Source organism: Theobroma umbraticum, unplaced genomic scaffold (assembly GCF_002168275.2).
Source record: "Theobroma umbraticum cultivar Fairchild unplaced genomic scaffold, ASM216827v3 scaffold_51.0, whole genome shotgun sequence".
Lineage (NCBI taxonomy): Eukaryota > Viridiplantae > Streptophyta > Magnoliopsida > Malvales > Malvaceae > Theobroma > Theobroma umbraticum.
This window is the reverse complement of record NW_018397260.1, coordinates 5,922,958-5,941,481: the sequence shown is the minus strand read 5'-3', so window position 1 is coordinate 5,941,481 and position 18,524 is coordinate 5,922,958. Positions and strand designations below refer to the sequence as shown.

The 18,524-nt window shown below is 35.6% G+C and overlaps 3 protein-coding genes, 1 non-coding gene and 1 pseudogene across 7 annotated transcripts in view; 3 read left to right on the top strand and 2 right to left on the bottom strand.

Annotated features, from left to right (window-relative positions):
• Positions 1–2,675: 2,675 nt before the first annotated feature.
• Positions 2,676–4,432, bottom strand: LOC110417052 (cytochrome P450 81Q32-like; annotated as a pseudogene).
• A 2,058-nt stretch (positions 4,433–6,490) lies between these two features.
• On the bottom strand, positions 6,491–9,339 carry LOC110417053 (E3 ubiquitin-protein ligase APD2-like). 3 transcript variants are annotated; one of them, XM_021429235.2, is made up of 8 exons: positions 9,161–9,339; positions 8,806–9,032; positions 8,619–8,715; positions 8,448–8,525; positions 7,510–7,730; positions 7,349–7,418; positions 6,932–7,247; positions 6,491–6,858 (listed from the first exon to the last, which is right to left on the bottom strand). In XM_021429235.2, exons 1-8 carry the CDS (start codon positions 9,294–9,296, stop codon positions 6,780–6,782), a joined length of 1,224 nt encoding a protein of 407 aa, XP_021284910.1. In that variant the 5' UTR covers positions 9,297–9,339; the 3' UTR covers positions 6,491–6,779. The 3 variants fall into 3 exon arrangements, with proteins under 3 accessions (XP_021284910.1, XP_021284912.1, XP_089639751.1); XM_021429237.1 differs by having other exon boundaries at positions 9,124–9,336; XM_089783625.1 differs by having other exon boundaries at positions 9,120–9,255.
• Positions 8,255–8,327, top strand: TRNAR-CCU (transfer RNA arginine (anticodon CCU)). The gene has a single exon. It is a non-coding gene; the product is annotated as a tRNA-Arg (tRNA).
• Positions 9,340–12,277: 2,938 nt separating the features above from the next.
• LOC110417046 (agamous-like MADS-box protein AGL66) lies at positions 12,278–15,192 on the top strand. 2 transcript variants are annotated; one of them, XR_002445282.2, is made up of 12 exons: positions 12,278–12,577; positions 12,756–12,809; positions 12,929–12,944; positions 13,046–13,107; positions 13,270–13,297; positions 13,392–13,453; positions 13,539–13,638; positions 13,723–13,773; positions 13,897–14,036; positions 14,147–14,325; positions 14,854–15,018; positions 15,110–15,192. XR_002445282.2 is itself a non-coding variant. In XM_021429227.2 (11 exons), the coding sequence occupies exons 1-11, from the start codon at positions 12,393–12,395 to the stop codon at positions 14,955–14,957; spliced, it is 981 nt and encodes a 326-aa protein (XP_021284902.1). In that variant the 5' UTR covers positions 12,278–12,392; the 3' UTR covers positions 14,958–15,145. The 2 variants fall into 2 exon arrangements, 1 of the variants encoding a protein (XP_021284902.1); XM_021429227.2 differs by having other exon boundaries at positions 14,854–15,145.
• A 2,042-nt stretch (positions 15,193–17,234) lies between these two features.
• LOC110416127 (uncharacterized) overlaps positions 17,235–18,524 on the top strand; it is a 3,534-nt gene continuing 2,244 nt past the window's right edge. Inside the window, exon 1 of the mRNA XM_021427979.2 lies at positions 17,235–18,524. This exon is cut by the window's right edge and continues 1,404 nt beyond it. Within this exon, the coding sequence (XP_021283654.1) occupies positions 17,282–18,524 (1,243 nt within the window). The 5' untranslated portion in view covers positions 17,235–17,281.

Genomic DNA, 18,524 nt, shown 5'->3' with positions numbered 1-18,524 from the left:
ATTTGTGTTGAGTAAGTTGAAGATCTTGATAATGGAAGGTTTATACAAATTTTAAACTCACCACGTGGAACACATTTCTGAATGGAGAAATGAGAAATAATGTCACTTGTCATATAGTTTAAATTGCGATATGTTGATTACATAGGTTTGGGTGACATGTTGATTCTTTGTAAATTCCATACAATCTATAAAATTATGACATTTTGGTATTTCATGAAGTTTTATTCAAAAGTTTCAACCATTCTAGTGTAATTTTGTTTTTTGCATGATATCATTTGATGGTAGGATAGTGTTCTTTCCTGCCAATAAATTTCCACTTTGAACATTAAATTAAGAACCTTGACTTGGGCAGAGCTATATCGTATGGCATTGGGTAGATTGGTTAATGTCTAAATATAGAGAGCAATATTAGGCGATTTAATAAATCTTATTAATTCGAAATGGGTTTGAAGCCAAAAAGAGTACAATCTAATGGTCAATGATTAACATTAGGAAAAAGTGAAAAACTAACTAGCTAGCTTACATAAAGCTAGCAGAAAGGATTTCTTCGCAATTGATCATACTGTGATAGCATTAGGAAATTGTACCCAAAGTAGGGTGAATTAATTACCTCCAAAAGTATGGTTATACTCCATAGCCTCAAAACGTTGACATTTGAAGGTCACTGACGTACGGTGGGATGTGAGTTAATATTGCCTAGTTCATGGGATTAATTAGCTCAAAGTTTGAGACCTGTCCCAATATTTATTTTTGGCACTTGTCCCTTCTCTCTTGGTATGGCTTATCTTCCTTTTCCACGGATAAATTCACTAATTTCCACGACACTTACTTAATTAAGCTTTTTCCCAAACTACTACGTACTTATAGTATAAGATTTTTTTTTTCTTTAGATTACACATAAAGGTAAATTATTACACAAGAAAGTTTAACATTGGCAATCTTATTTAAGAAAAAGAAATATTGCAGCTTAAACTATTGAACTTACATTATGACAAGAAAACTTTACATGTGAATGATTTCTTTGCATTATCACGGATTATATGAGTCTTGAGTTATAAATAAGATTTTTCTCTAACTGATATAAATATATTTTTTTGAGTTAAAAGTATAAGTCTTTGACAAGTGAATCAGAGTTTGTTCAATTATTCATTGATGTAATTAGACCATCATGAGATATATCAAGATTGAGATAAGTTTAGATCAAGGTAAATCCTTTTCTCTATGAGTGAAAAACTTAATACAACAAATTTCACCGATCTCATATCAATTAGAGGAAAGACCTTCCTTTATCTAATTTTATATTTTTTGAACTGAAAATATGGGTCTATAACAATTACACCAACATACTATTTTTTTTTTAAAGAAGAATAAGGTGAATTTCATTAATTTCCAAGACCAAGTTACATATAGAGAAAATTACATATCCATAGGACCTCTCAAGAGTCTCTCCTATTGCAATGGTTCTTATTACATGACTTTAAAGCCTCTTTAAAATCCTTATCATAAAAAAATCCAACGAGACAAAAATCATGATTAAAAAAAATAAAATATTTTAAAAATCATGCATTACATAAAGCAAGATATCTCTAGTCACCCTTCGTTGAGCTCACACATTTCTTGTCCAAGAATGGATTGCAATTGTATAGACCTATAATCTATATTGTGCCATATAATCTGATCGTGTGGTGTCTCCTTGTCCGTCTGAGCTAACGCATGGGCCACCTTGTTCACTTCTCTGCTACAATGAGTCACCTGCAAGCATGCTACCAGGATGCTATCTTTTTAATGTTAAATTGCTGATATTACTTCTTGATTTTGCACCACGGGTACATTCTTGAATTTCTGTATCTGTCAAACCAAAAAAGTACCTATAATGAATAAGAAAAATTTAGGCCATGACATTTCAATGGAATTCATGAATATATTTTCAACTAAAAACAATCAAAATAAATAAAAAACCCAAAAAATAGAAATATACTTCATATTTGTTAAATTGCATGAATTTCATTTTAAAAATTAATAAGACATAAAAAAATGACTATTGAAATTATAATTATACTTCAATATTAAAATAATCAGACTAATCAGATGGATACTTGGGGGGCAACGAGTGTATGACAAAATTAAAAATAGTTTAAAAAACCGATATTTCTATCTCCCGAATGAAGCAAAAGAATCATTATAATTTTCTACATAAATAATTATGATCTATATAGCTTGCCTAACTCTATTCGCTTCTAGACTTGTAGTATTATTCAAGACAATCCTAGCTGAAATTAATGGAGCTTGTAAATATATTCAAAAGGATATTAGAAATCCATTTTTCTTTTAACTAGCTACGTACTCTCCCGTTTAGGAGTTTTAAACTAAAACCTCTTGAGTTTTTCTTTCCTTTTATCGTTTTAACCCATCTTTCACAAGGAATAAAATATAGTTTTATAGTCTAATCAGATTTTAGACTGATTTGATACGTTAAATAATAAAAACAATTTAAGTTTGACATGATGATTATTATTTGTCTGGAAGAAATTTAAAATTTTAAATTTGAACAATCTTTTTCCTTTGAATATCTTAAAATATATCATTCAATAATCACATGACAATTATGACAATTATAACAATTATTAATGTTGAAGTTGAGATTTCTTTTTCTTGGCCAAAAAGAAAAAGAAATCTTAAAGTTCAGAGAGGAGGTTCACCATGGCTGGGAGCGGCCTACACCTTGCAACCAAGGGCTGAGCCTTGGGCATGGTGAGCCCATTCCCTTCAGTCATGTCTACCATTTCTTCACCAATTCTCTCCCACTCAAAGCATTGAATCAAAGAGCCCAGTGCCAATGGAACCATACGCATCGCCGAGCCCTCTCCTGGACACCTGCTCCGGCCTGTCCCAAGGGGCAAAAACCTGAACCCATTCTTCTCTGCTTCGAAACCATGGAACCACTCGGGCTTAAATTCAGTGGGCTTTTCCCACAATCCAGGACCGCTCTGCATAGCCCAAATGTTAACCAATAGCATTGTGCCACGTGGGACACGAAAACCTCCCTCTGTACATCCCTCGGATGATTAGCGGGGTAACTGGGCGCATTCTTAATGTCTCGTTTATGATGCCATGCAGGTATGGGAGTTTGCCAAGATCTGATTCCTCGATCAGCCTGCTTTGTCCAACCTCAATGTCTATTTCCTCCCGGGCTTTCACAAGAGTTTTTGGGTTGTTCAGCAGAAGCGACAGCGCCCATTTCAAGGTCCCAGCTGAAGTGTCTGTCCCTGCTGCTAACATTACCTAGATACAAAGAAATAAACCTTCTTCAAGGATCCATAACCAAAATTACAGGAAACCCGATCTTGGATTCTACAAGGAAGAAGAAGACTTGTAATTTAAATGGATAGATAAAGAGAGAAAAAGGAGAAAGCTTACTTGAATCAGGCCTCTGATCATATTATCTGTATAATATTCAGGATCAGTTTCTTGCAGGGATAACACAACATCCGCAAGGGTCTTGCTTCTTTTTTCGGAATATGAATCAGTTACTGATTTTCTGCGCTCTTCAATCAAATTTTGCATGAATCTATCCCTCTTTATTTGTAATAGTGATAGCTTCTTCTCAATTTTATTCAATCCGATCCACTTCAAAACCGGCAGAAAATCTCCAATATTTGTGGCTCCACTCAGTTGAATGGTCTCTGTCACAATTCTTTAAACTTTCCTTCTTCCTCCAACTCTTCGTCTCCTTCTCTGAAATACCTCTTCCCCGCCATCATCCTCGTCATAACATTAAGAGTCAACTCGAAAAGTATCGATTTCATCTCCACAACCTGAAACCCACTGCCGTTTTTTTTTTTTTAATAATTGTTGAAGAGAGGTTCGAACTCTGCTATTTAAACAGGAGAATAATGCAATAATCAATGAGCTAAAGCCTGAGAATGCTCAGGTGCTCACCGCCGTTTGAACTCCTATAAAGCCTGAGAATCAAAGACCTGACTTCATCCATACGTATCCCAAGATTCTTTTGAACACGATTAGATGACAAGATTTCGAGAGAGGCCATACGCATCAAGTTTCTCCAGTGATCGCCAAACGGGGCCCAAAGAAGGGTAGTATAATCATAACCAAGGTGTTTTCCAACGAGCAGACGTGGGCGGTTTGCAAATATTACATCATTTTTAGTGAAACACTCTTCTGCAGCAGATGGAGAAGACACAACAACGACAGGGCGAGATCCGAAATGAAAGAAGAGTACAGGACCATGTTGCTGGGAAAGTTTAGCAAGGGTGCGATGGAGGGGGCTTTTGATGAGATGGAGATGGCCTATAATGGGAAGGGAAAGAGAAGGGCTTGGTGGGAGTCCTTTGTCTTGGAGCAATCGTTTGGTAAGAAAGTACAGGAAGAGGAAGAATACAACGTAGTAGAAGATCGAGGCTTCCATGGATTTAGATGATGCCTCGACAGTAGAAAGGGCTTGGCCGTGGGTGGGGATCCTGAGCAAGATTGGATCATTTATAAAAGAATTGCCAGTTAAATTATTCATTCAAATTAAAGTTAAATAATTTGATTTAATTAATTTATTAGGGCAATTGATCTAAAATATTTAATTTAATTAATTTTTTAAAAATTTTAAACTAAACAAGCCAAAAAATTTAACTAATTATGTATATATATATCAATATATAATACTAAATTTATATTATTTTTAAAGTTATATAAAATATGATATACATTTAATATTTTTCCTTTTTCAATTCTTTTTTATTTATACATTTTAGATATGTCATAGGTTGAGATTGTGGGTTCCATTTCCGTTATTAATGATTGATGAGGAAAGAAGTTAACAATGTATATTTTACACTTCAATTGAAATAAATGTTAAATTTTATGACTTTTTATATAATTTTTTATTTTTAATTCTCTCTTACATTGTTATAAAAAAGATTTATACTAATTATATTTTTTTACTTTTTTTTAATTGTTAGATAGCTTATTTAAGCAAATATGAAAAGCCAAGTCATGGAGAAGATTTAAATTGTTAATTTTATTGGTTTTAATTTTTTATTGTATTAAATCTTTAATGTTAATTTGATAATTTATGTAAAAAAATATAATTATATGAGTGAAGGAACAAACGTTATCTTTTAATGTTTAGATTATTTATATATTTTATAATTATAGATGAAGTTTATAAATTTTAATATTATAATTTATAAAAAAAATTATAAAATTTTAATCTATTGGTTTAAAATTGAATTGATCGAATTAATTTAATATTTGATCAATTTAATCTTCTTTTATGTTTGATTAATTTTAATCAGTTTTTTAAAAATATTTGATTCATTTGATATTTAAGTATGACAAACCACTCAGTTACTTACTCTTATCTATTGAGGAGTGCTAATTCAACTAAATGATATTAATGCAAAGTCAAAACACCAAAACTAAAGGAAAATTGCATAAAGAATATGCTGGGATCGATGTGGCCGCCCTTGGATTCTGTTCGCTACTGCCATAAATCTTTTAACTGCTGATGTTGCGAAGGCAAACATTTATGCTTCCAAATTGATTGTAATTGAAGATTAAGACGTGTTTCCAAACGCTGATAAAAAAAAAAACCATGGAAAGGTCAAAATTTGAATCATGATGGTCATAAAGTCTAGTACAGGATGAGAAATGAACCTGTGGTTGATGACAAACATAACTTTGAGTTTGCATTAGGATGGGTCTTTCTCAAAAAATATTACCAAAGCCATGACTTTGTTGTTGTCTTTTCTTGTTAAGTCAGAGACTATATAAAATAATTCATCCAACATAAAATAGCAAAATAATTCAACATAGTGATGGAAGAAATATGAATTTCGTCATTACATTTTCAGAGGAGCAATGTGGTTCAAGGGGCCTAATGACATCAACCTTCACAAAACATTAGAAGATGCTTCACTTGCCTTGGGTACATCCTCTGTCGAGTTCAAAGTACTGAAGCCTACAATTATAATTTTCTTGTTAACAATCAACATCATAATATTCTAGTCAAGCAGTGCGTGCATCAACTCAGTATGAATAGAAAATTAGAATCCATGGGTACATGTCACCTGAGTGCTGTCATCATATTGGTAAAATCGTTGAAGATAATAAGATAAACAAGTTCATCAGGAATCTTTAAGCAAATTACCTGGTGCTGCAAATTAAGCAAACGCGTATTTTCACCATGGGGACAGAGACTTTTTGGCCTACGAAGTGAAGAAGTCGTTCAAAGCAAAGGACATGTATTCTAGAAGGTTTCGATGTATGTATCCTTCACTAGTCACCATTGGTGAGGAAATTTTTTGGTATCATGTTAAATTGTCATCTATATTACTGACTTCTTTCATTTCCCATAAACAAGAGGAGAGGAAGTTGAAGCTGCTTACAAAGTCCTCTGTAAGTGACTGAATCCAGTCTAGAAATGGATATCGTCCTGTCTGCTTCACAAGCTTTTCTGAGAACAAATGGATAAGAATGATACCACAATCACTTTATATTCATTTAACTAATACACAACTATGCCCTTCTCAAGTGATAAAGATATGAGAAGGGAGCTGGCTCGGGCTACCAAAACAAATACAAACTGCTAAAGCCAATATATTCTCCATGCTGCTTGACTGAGAAATATAAACTTTGAGAGGCATTATTTGCATAAAGGCCGAGCAATCACAAAAAGCCAAAACGGCACTCCATTTACCATGGGCAAGACCCCACCTCTCTCCGAGTGACAGTGCAAACATGAATTTACAATCCCATTTCATTTGCTCCTAGGGACTAAACAATCTTCTTACTTTGTGAACGAGTCTTCGACATATTGGACACATCTTGTTATCCTCCTCCATAATCCTGCGAAATTTTTGTTCGTGAAAATTTTAAGCGAATCATTATGTTGTAGAGAGGAACTTTTTCCAATTTGTACCTTTGAGCGCAATCATAGCAAGTGGCACAGTGGCCACAAGGAACGAAGAAGCAGTTACGTTGATCGTCATAGCATATTACACATAATTTTGCATCATATAAATCCTCTGAAGAGCTACTAGAGGATCCTGTTTCAGCATCATCATTGTCTTCCTCTGCCGTCGTTCCATAAGTCAGATGAACTGGTTTCTCCGGCAAAATAGGGTCAGTCTCAGTCCTCCAGGGTATTTCCCTAACTGATGTATGAACTACTGTTGTCTCAGCATCACATGCTCCAAGGAATTTCAGCACCAGGAAAACGATAATGATGAAAAAACCTACAGATGACAAATCTTTTAGGCCACCAAAGCAGTTAAAAGTAATTTCAAAACAGAGAGAACATCAAATTAAGTCTCAGGTTTGTACTTGAATATAGTACCTAAAATTGCTATGTAAGTAATAACACGAGCAACAAAGGATAGCTCAATGTATGATCCAGCAAGGTCACCCTGAAAAATTAATTTCATGCCCTAATGCTCAGGAGAAATTCGTTAATGATTTGAAAAAGTTAATTGAAGTACAAAAGGGTTGAGACCTTACATTGTCAGGTGTTGAAACTATGACATACTGAGTGTCATGAAACAGAAGTTTGAGCCGGCATGATCCATTTAGTGTTGAACACATGTTGCTAGCTTTTGTTAAATCATAAACCTTTGATGTAACATTTAAACTGAATGTCATTATTATGCTTCTCGGGTTAGAGCTAATCACACTAACATAGTACTTGTCATCTTCCTCAATGGTGTACTCTGCCTCTTTACCTGAGTAAATAAAAAGAAAAAAAAATTGTTGAGAACTCTGTGATCATCATTTCTGGATTCTATCAACACTCTAATCTATCTGAAACTCTTCTACGAGAAGGTTGCTGCATTATTGCATTTTCATGGTTTTGCAATCCATGCTCATAAAATTAATTGTATTGTTAGCATCCTTTCTGGTTAATGCTGGTTCTGGATCTCAGATTAGCATTCCTTTTGTTTCTGCTATGCTTTTTGAACAAATTTGACAACAAAAGTAGAACATAACTACACTTGGATGGAAAATGTGAAACGCAAAGTAATTATTATTAATCAGTATGAGCATTTGAAAAGGAGTAGCTGTAGCACCATTCAAATACCAGTTGGGAATAAAATTCTCTGTTAAAACCTAAGACTTAGCAAACAAAATTATTGTCAGTTGCTAAGATAAAGCAAAAAAATCCTATGATAGATTGAAAAATTTCTCGACACCACTGCTTTCCCACTTCACATGCAACAAAGGGAATCATTTTCCGACAATTAGCAAAGCGCCTGTAGCTCAGTGGATAGAGCGTCTGTTTCCTAAGCAGAAGGTCGTAGGTTCGACCCCTACCTGGCGCGTACTTGTAAAACATTATCAATCATTTTGAAATGAAAATGGAGGATATTCTGGGTAGACTCAAACATCATTTATAGCAACCATTTAGTTTGAAATTGATAGAAAAGGAAAGGATGGGTTACCATTCATTGGCTCATTCAGGAAAAGGGCATCAAAGGAAGTCGCAAGGTTTGGCAGCAATGTTTCACGTTTTCTTTCTCCTGCAGAAAGACGGGCATGTTCTGACTAAGTTCCAATCCAAGTTCCAGAGGGACTAAACTGAACTCAAAATAAAGAGAAACCAAGACAAACACCTTTTATCATAATCACTTCAATTTTGTCTAATCTACTGATTTGAGTTGCCCATCTTATGCAGATTCTAGAACCCTTGTTTAACCACAAATAGTATCCCTGAAATTCAATTTTCAATCTTATAGAATTTGAAGCTGATAGAAACTGATAGAAACTGTACCAACTCAAATTCAAAGAATCTTATGTTACCTTGCGACCATATGATCCAACAATCAAATAATTTGAAGAGCTCCAATTGGTTTCCCTGTTTAATTCTGGCTTCTCGGAGAACCCATAAAGAAGAGCCCCTTTCCCATTATCATCTCTAACTTCAACCTGTTCTACAAACAGAGAACTAGCCTTCATCAATCGAGAAGAGCTTGGCCCAAGCGCCATACGGCAATCCGCATAGTAGCCATATCGGAGGCCTACTGACACTGCAAAACCCAAAAAAAAGGAAATGCCTTGTTTCAGACCCAAGGGTCAGGGAAACTAGACAATTGCAAAACATGTGAAAGAATTACATGCCACATATCCATAAAGTCAAAGGAGCTAGCAGTCGTGCCCAAGTCTCTCGCCACCGTTGATGTTGAGCATTGCTGGAAGACGGTATGACCCCTGGCCTGTACATGTTTGCTCTGTGGATAACGAGAGAGAGAGAGAGATGTCGCAAGTAGCAATAGATCAGAGGGGAGAGTCATGGTAGAGAAGACTAGTAGGTTTTCGTGGTGCCACAACTAACCGTTTCGTTTGTGATTGGCCGGTAATTGAATGGCAAGTTTTTTTGAACGTTAGGTGTCAATTAATAGTGAATGCCTGATTGGTGGTCTTTTCTCCGCCTTCAAACCACTCTTGTCCTTACTAGGAAGTTTTTAAGAACTTCTTTACTTGTTTTAACAAGTTCACCCCCCGTCCAACAAGAGTGAAATAAGGCGTTGAGTTAACAAAATAATTACTAAGATTTTCCACAGTTTTGGAAGTGCTTCTTTTTGTTTTATGAGAAGTTTTTTGGTAAATGTTTTGGAAGCACTTCATCTAATTAAAAACTTGATTATAAACTAGGTAGATAGATGGTACATTTGTACCTTCCAGTCAGACATGCTGAAATTCTTCAGGAAAATAGTTTGTGGAAGTCTTTTTCTTTCTTTTTTGGATGTTCGAACGTCAAAAATTGACATGATCAATCAGAAATGGACACCCGGTTAGCATCAAAAAGGTCAAAAGTCAAGGACAATAGTTATTGGAAGTCATTTCCATGAGCCAGAGGTTCTTTACCTTTGCACTTAAACCCCCAACCTTCTTCACCCAATACCAGCAACCGGCCAACCCCCACGCCCTTTCACTTGGCCGGTGGCTTCCCCTTCTGCGCTCGCCCTTTCTTTCTCCCTCAAGGCGCGCCTCCACTCGTTTCTCTCTCAACAGGCTATTTCTCACATCACTCATCTCCCTCATCGTGCTTCCCCCACCATCGCCGTTGGGCTTACTGGTGACGGTTTCGCAATACCAATGGGTCTCCATCTTCCTTCATCTCTTTGCTCTAAAGCAGCCCTCAAGATGCCTAAATCTCCTTCATTTCAACCTTTCTTTCCTTTGCTTTTAAATCTTAGAGCCCAATCACATAGACTACCAAGAGGTTGCTGCATTTTTTATTGGGATTTATGTCGATTTGGGTAATGGGTATACATGGAGATTTTAATATAATTGTGACTGCAACTGAAATTTGAGTTCAAATTGAGTAATATATTTGTATGATTTCCATTGAATGAAGATGGAAATGGTGATAATAATAGGGGAAGGTTTTCTACTGTATTTTAAAGAATTTATTCTTTGTAAATCCTCTGGTCTAAGATTGTGAATGCCAAACTGTTTATAAAGAGCACATAAGAAAATGGGTGTAATCGCAGCACTAGGGACAACATATAACCCATATTTCTTGGTCGAAGGACAGCTGACTGGTCATCATTCAAATGAGGCCCATATAATGTACAGCTTTAGGCCCACCAAGAATGCAAATGCTTATGAGGCCATAGATAGCCCGATAATAGCTACATTTACAACATTTGCAAGTTTACAATAAGCAACAAAAGCTGCATGATCTTTAATCCTTTATTCAACAGAGGTTGCTGCAAGGACAATTGCATATTAGCCTTTACACGACAAATGTCAATGAAGATTTGGTGCAGAATTCCTGCCATTCGAGGGAAGAGACTAATAGCCGTTTCTGGTCAGATCTGCCAGGCATGGGCCTGTTGGAATGTGCTTGTGAGTTTCATGGAAAATATTCTTGGGTAAACCCGATGAGAGCATAGCTAAATGTTGACATTCAATGGAGCCTTTCCTCTAAACAAGACAAAGATTGCATGCTAGAAATATGCAGACGGTGGCAAAAGGGCGTCACACGTGTGGCGAGTTACTGGCAGCCGAGGTAGAGAGCAGAATCAGAGGTTCGAAGAAGACAAAAAAAGCGCGACACGTTGCAAATTTAGTTGGCTTTTCTGTGTCAGGGCAGACAAGGGGCGGGGAGGGGGGAGGGGTGGTGTATCGTCTTCGTCAAACTCGCCAAAGAAGCCACAACCGAAAGTGCGACACCATGTGCTGCCTGGGACCTGTTTAGGAATACATGCCTTATATTTTACCTCGATCAGATCAAAACCAAAAAATATAAAGATGCTTTCTTCCTCTTTTTATGCGAGAATTTTTGCAACTCAAGTTCTTGCTGACTTCTTCGATTTCCTTGTTTTCGGACTTCAATCTTTGTTACATATACAGGCGTATGTAGTAGTTTTTTAACCATGTTGAAATTCAATATTCTAAAGATCAAAGAGTGATTAGTTTTCTGAGTACGTATACGTTGGAAAAGATTAGAGAATAAAACGTTAATCCTAATCTTAAACTCTAACTTTTCTAGAGATAACTAAACTATAAATTAAGTCTCATCATGATTTCAAAGTGATAACTGATTGCTATATCGTAACTATAGTATTAACCATCAATTACAAGTCAAAGGATAAACTCTTTACTATTTTTTTTTTTGGGTTTATAGAACAGTCAATTCTACTAACATTAACTTGGAACAACCTTACAGCTATCTCCTTACCATTTAATTTATCTAGCTAGTGCATCATTTACCATAGCAAAAAAGTCTCCCCTAAAATGAATGCATGATGCCTTCTTTGAGGTATAATAACTTAACACTTCATCTCACTCATTTAGGATTTCTTCATATAACAAAATAAGGAATTAATTAGGAAGACATCCTAAACCATGAAATGCTTGAGAAATAAATAACCATCTACTATATATTCATCTCAACGTATACATAATCGGGTCAAAAACTTTTTTTTTTTTATTGGTAATCTGCTAACCAATCGACCTTCTTTATAGCAAGTTTAGATGTTGAAGTACAAATTTCATGTTCCATATCCTTAAGAAGAAAGTCTTTGGCCTCACACCGCCATCTCTCTCTCTCTCTCTCTCGTCACTCTTCTGCGAATTGCCTGACAGTGACAAAATTGATTTATTGTCGTCATCTCTTCTTCTTTTCCCTCTTTGGCTCTTTCTCCTCACCTTATCTTACTTTTAAACCCTTCGCCTTCATTTATTCATTTCCAAGAGGCTAATATCAATATATGTTCCACTCTTCCACAGTTTTCTAATATAAGTGATGGTGATGTATATTTGATCCTCTCCTCGACATACAATATTTTTCTACTTGTAGTCATCTTCCCTAAGCGGTACAGATTTGTTTGAAAAAAGAAAGCAAAAGCCCAAGAACTAAAGAGGGACTAATTAGAGAGATGGGTAGAGTAAAGCTCCAGATCAAGAGGATTGAGAATACAACTAACAGGCAGGTCACTTTCTCAAAAAGGAGAAACGGGCTTATCAAGAAAGCTTACGAGCTTTCTGTTCTCTGTGATGTTGATGTTGCTCTGATCATGTTTTCTCCGTCTGGAAGAATTAGTCTCTTCTCCGGGAAAAAAAGGTACTGTTATCTATTATCTTGATTATTAAGTTGTCAGATATTGATCACAATCTTAACAAGGTGAGAAAAGAGAACTGAGAATAGTTTTCTTATACATCATTGAGTTCTAGCAAAATTCTGTTACATAAGGCTCCATCTTGCAGCATGAGTGAAATGGTTTGTTTTTGGTCTATTGAAGCATTGAGGAGATTCTGGGACGGTTTGTCAATCTTTCAGAGAATGAGCGAGGACGGTAAGGGAAGCTCATTTAACTTTTTGGAGTTCTTTTTCTTTGCTGATATTCGTATGGTGTTAATGTCTTCTTCATTGATGTGGAAATGTTGGCTTGTTACCATGCAACAATACATAAAGACTGCGTAATAAAGAGGTAAGACACCTTCCTCTGAACATTATCATTTAGTGCCCACCATATTGCTTTAGGCTTATGAATTTGGTTAAGATGCAAATATTTTATATATTAATTTGCAGTTTCTACTAAAGGCACTTGGTAAGCTAAGGGGTGAAGCCGATCAATCCTGCCAAGCAGCCAGGTTTTGAAATTCTTCCCCTCTCCAAATTAAAGCCCCTATTTTCACATTGCTGTATTTTGACGTTCGTTTCTCAGTTTCAACTGTTTGTCTAACTAGCATTAGTTTATAAACTTGATTCTCCCTTTATAAAGTTCTGTCTTTTGTTGCTGTTATGTGAAGCAGCCCAGTAAGCACTGATTCCCAACTTGAGGTATTTGGCCAAAAGAAACTTCTTTTAAGCTAATGACTGTCAGTTTCTTTATAAGTTTCTGGTAAGCAACCATATCATTTCACTAAAATTTTAGGAGTTTCAACAAGAGATCCTTAAATGCAAGTCCCGAATTGTGGACATGGAGAGACGACTAAGGTACTCTTTCATTAGCACCAATAGGGTAATAATACCCTAATCTCATTCCGTTCCCTGAAATTAATTAACAGGAACCTTCTTTCAGGATATTTGAAGGTGATCCCTCCGAAATCACAACCTTGTGTCAGGCTGAGTTCCACGAGCAGATCCTAGAGGAAACATTGAAGCAAGTGCGCTTGCGCAAGGTATGTATGATCTGTTGCATACTTGACAACCTTAGCCGCCTAAATATATATGCATAAGAGTTGATGAGTTTATGATCCCAACAGCAAGTTTTACAGGAAAAATATAGTTCGCCTGGTCCACCACCAACTACACAGGTATTTAGAATGATCTTTCCATAAAAACTTTGCATAAAACTTGATTAAAATATCAGCAGTAGTTGTTATGAGAAAAAAAATACTTACATATCTAAAGAATTAGTTTGCTAATGTTATTGCTAGGTACATCTTCCTCCAGAGACTGCAGATGTAAATGGTTTTGTTACTGGAAGTTCAAGCAGTATCTTGGAATGGATACCGCAAAGAGACCCTCAGGTTCAGATTTTGAACTTTTTGGGTTCAAATGGTCTTCTTCCGCCAAGGTGCTGATAGGAAACTTATGTGCATACATATATAGATTTTATTAGCATAATTAAATTTATTTGTTCGCTTAATCAAATGGAAAAATATTCCTTCGATTAATCATTTGCAGAGATCAATCACAACCAGGTGCTGAAAATATCTTACCACCACCGCAATCGACTCTCCTTCATGGAGAGGAAATAAATGTTGACGATCAGTTGAGCCCTCGAAGTGGTTTGGAGAACGACAATATTGTGCAACGCCCTGAGTTTGGCAACTTGTCCCCTTGGACTGAGCTCTATCCAACAGGTATTTGTGGATTGAGATGATTTTATGACGAAACTAACTGGTGATGATTGAATTCTCGTTGACATAGGCAGAGCAGATATGATATACCCATGTCTTTCTCTCGTGGGCTTTGAGGACTAGTTCCTAGCTTCTTAGAAATCTAATGAGGCATTGGAAACGAACAAATTAAGTAGAGGGAATGAAACAAAAAAGTATAAATGATCAGTTTTAATTTACTGTTTATTAACTAGATGTGAAAAAGTTTTTACTCATACACTTCATTTGTTAATTAAGGGAATATATATATATATATATATATATATATATATATACTTCTTACTGGTGAAACTTTTTACACTAAGCCTAAACGTTTTTTTGTAATGTCAGATTTTAATTTCTTGAGCTTAGCTAACGTTTATATAACTGTTTTAATTAGCAAAAACTTAGGTCCTTGAATTTGGACTCTGACATTAATTAGAACCTAGAGAGCAATGTAACCATTCTATATACGAAATTTGTGACAAAATTGACTGAAATATGTGGTGGCAGGGAATGATCCTTTTCCAGATACGCAGCCAGGAGGACGAGCACTCCTCGAACTATATTTGTCTCAGTTTACACCCTCATCCATCTCGACAATGAACCAACACTAGACATGATTCTGTAGTGTACTACCCATGGTTTTTTGCTGGGTTCCCTTGAGATTTGGTGTTGGTGGGGTAGTGTCGTCTTGCTTTGAGATTATTATGTGCTGTGCTTGTATTTATCCTTGATTCTGTGACTATAATTTTTGACGCTTTTTCAGTACGTCAAGCGGTTAAAAGCTAATTCGACCACCGGCTCTGGGCCCAGTGGTCACCCAAAGGGAGAGGTTGATTTTCAGGATCGGATCCAGGTCCTCGGCTTCTTTACAGGTTCATGACTTCATGCCCCTTTAACTCGAGGCGAATAAAAAGAAAAAGCCCGTAAAGAGTATTCACGCCCAAAGTTCCATTGCTTTGATTGCTTCGAGAAATTTGTGGTGATCATAAACTTCAACGTCAAATCAACCGTGTGTTAATGATCAAGTTGATTCACTTGCTTTGACCTATTCTCAACCCACTCAAGTGCCGGTAAGTCAAGAAGCGGAGGATAGACTATTTATGAGAGCGTGACTTTCGCAAAATTTTTAAAATTTTTTATTTATTATATATTTTTTAATAAAAGAATGAAGGTAGTATACGACTTTTCCGAATTTAGTACAAAACTTTTTTAAAATTTTTTATTTTTTATATATTTTTTATAATTTTTAAAATAACTTTTATTTAATAATTAATATAAATAATAAAATAATTTTATAATTAAAGTATTACGATTTATCAAGATTTTGAAAATCACTTTTTGAATTGTGTTAGAATAAGAGAAATAAAAAAAATTATCATTTGATTGATAGATTAATTTATTTTATTTTATTTTTTTTGATTCCTATAACAATTATAAAAAAATTATTTAAATAATAAAAATTGTAATAGTAAAATTTCAATAGATGGTGAATTTTTTATTAATAATTTAATTATTTATATTAAATATATTTAATATAAAATTAATAATTGATAAATTTAAATTTAAAAAATATTATCGAATATAATTTTTTAAAAACTGTTTTTAATTTTTTAATTTATATATTATATAAAATTATTATTTATTATAAATTTTTAAATAATATATTAATTTTTAAAAAATTTAATTTTTAATTTTCAATAAAAATCAGTTAACTCCACCCAAACGTCCACGCCAACGAGTTATAAGATTCCGTCGTAAACCGCTGTGATGAGACGTGGCAATAATGGGTCTTTGACTTTCGAAAAAAATTAGGTAACTCCACTTCAACGTGCACGTCAACTAATGATGAGACGTTGCGATGATGGGTCAATAGAAGTAATATAAGAGGAATGATATTAATTGTGGTCACTGACTTTGACAAAGTGGGTTGGGGTTGGAATGACCAGGTCATTCTGTGCCGGTAAAAGACTCCCAGCTGGCTCTCTTATTGGAGTATATTGACCCGTCACTAGCTGATCTTGAGATTGATAACGCGGGATATCCGGCATTGGTAAATTTGCTAGCCCTGATGCTTGTTAGTTTGCAACAGATTTTATTCTTCCCTTTCTTAATTTCTGATAAAAAAAAATATACACGGGATTTAATTTCTGAAATTTTACCTTGTATAACAAGAACGCATCTCTGTCTTTGCTACAAGTTTAAAACAGGATACTAAAAATATGAATGGTAATGATATCATGAGATCATGATAGTGCTAGAACCAGATTTGTTTAGTAGTGTCACCCGAAGATAACTAGTGATTGCAGCAAAATTCTAGAAATTAACAGTTTAGCAGAATACTTTCATTTTGCGATGTTTGCATGTGAACTGTGAAGTTCCTAATGAAGCTCTGAAAGTTGACCAAGGACGTTAAACAATTACTCTTCAGGGCTTCCTCTAGTTTTTCAAGTTTATCAGATAGCAATACAAAATTAGAAGGAAGAACTAGAGGCATGTTGCAGAACTGATTCAGATTTTCATTCATTGAACTGCTGATATATATACAAGGCTAAGAATACAAAAATGTCTAGCATATCTTCAGAATTTGGTAGACAAATCTGCATGAAGTATTATGGCCAGCACTAAGCTAAGTTAACAGACTGCCAACTAGATCAACATTTGTCAACGTAAACAAGTACTAAGTCAGCCTAAGCATGCCCAATTACCTGCCATTAAACCGCAGAAGACTGAAGTCTGCAGAGACAAAGAACAAGTCTTCAAAGAAAATTCTAGCCAAAAGACACAAGACTTCCAGGAAAATCTCAAGTCTAACAAGTTTTATACGTGGCAAAGAAAAAGGGCAAGAACTGCAAGCAAGCTAAAGAGTAGTCAGATTGCTATAAATACTGTCACCTGCATTTTGAACCCAATACTCGTTCATGCAATTCAAAGAAACATGAATTTCTTTTCCCACCTGCATTTTGCCTTATTAGCTTTTCTTGTATGTTCCAAATACATATGTCTTTGTTTGGAGTCAGTCCCTCTAAGCATTGTCACAGACAAGGAGGCCTTGATCTCATTCAAGTCTCAAATGAGTCTGGAGCCTCCAAACCCCCTTTCTTATTGGCACCAAAACTCATCCCCCTGCAATTGGACGGGGGTCCTCTGCAACAAACCTGGCAACAGAGTGGTTGCTCTTAATCTTTCTGGCTTTGGACTCGTAGGATCCATAAGCCCTCAGATTGGCAATCTTTCATTCCTTCGTTCCCTCGAACTCCAAAACAATCAACTGAGAGGTGCTCTTCCACACCAAATTGGTAATCTTTTTCGCTTGAGAGTTCTAAACCTGAGCTTCAACAGCTTAGAAGGTGCAATACCACGAAACATTAGCAAGTTGACTGAGCTCAGAGAACTCGACTTGATGACAAACAAGATTACAGGGAGAGTGCCTAAGGAACTTATCCACCTTATGAAGCTCCAAGTTTTGAACTTGGGACGAAACCTTCTCTCAGGTGCAATTCCACCATCCATAGCAAACCTTTCGTCTCTCAGCACTTTAAATCTAGGCACGAATACTCTTACTGGCAAGATACCTGGTGACTTGAGTCGTCTTTCAAATCTGAAGTATCTTGATCTCACCATTAACAACCTCACAGGCACTGTTCCTTCTTCCATTTACAACATGTCTTCCCTAGTTTATTTAGCCTTAGCTTCAAACAATCTCTGGGGTAAACTTCCCACTGATATTGGGGACACACTCCCAAATCTTTTGGGTTTCAATTTCTGCTTCAACAAATTCACTGGAACAATTCCAGGATCTTTACACAATCTCACCAATATCAAGATCATACGAATGGCACATAACCTTCTCGAAGGAACAGTGCCTCCAGGTCTAGGAAATCTTCCATTCCTAGAAATGTACAATATTGGGTTCAATAAAATTGTTAGCTTGGATAATGATGGTCTTGGATTCATCACTTCTTTGACAAATAGTTCTCGTCTTAAATTTCTCGCCTTCGATGGCAATCTTTTGGAGGGTGCAATTCCAGAATCCATTGGCAATCTTTCCAAGGTGCTCTCAAAATTATACATGGGAGGTAATCGTATTTCTGGCAACATACCATCCTCGATTGGTCATCTTAGTGGCTTGACTCTGCTTAACTTGAGCTACAATTCAATCTGTTGTGAAATCCCACCTG

Coding starts and splice junctions, on each gene's coding strand:
- LOC110417046 (XM_021429227.2), top strand. CDS start 12,393: ATGGGTAGAGTAAAGCTCCAGATCAAGAGGATTGAGAATACAACTAAC. Junction 12,578..12,755: donor CTCTTCTCCGGGAAAAAAAG/GTACTGTTATCT, acceptor GGTCTATTGAAG/CATTGAGGAGATTCTGGGAC. Junction 13,298..13,391: donor GCACTGATTCCCAACTTGAG/GTATTTGGCCAA, acceptor CTAAAATTTTAG/GAGTTTCAACAAGAGATCCT.
- LOC110417053 (XM_021429235.2), bottom strand. CDS start 9,296: ATGACTCTCCCCTCTGATCTATTGCTACTTGCGACATCTCTCTCTCTC. Junction 8,526..8,618: donor TGAAGTGATTATGATAAAAG/GTGTTTGTCTTG, acceptor GTCTTTCTGCAG/GAGAAAGAAAACGTGAAACA. Junction 7,419..7,509: donor TAGTTTCAACACCTGACAAT/GTAAGGTCTCAA, acceptor TTAATTTTTCAG/GGTGACCTTGCTGGATCATA.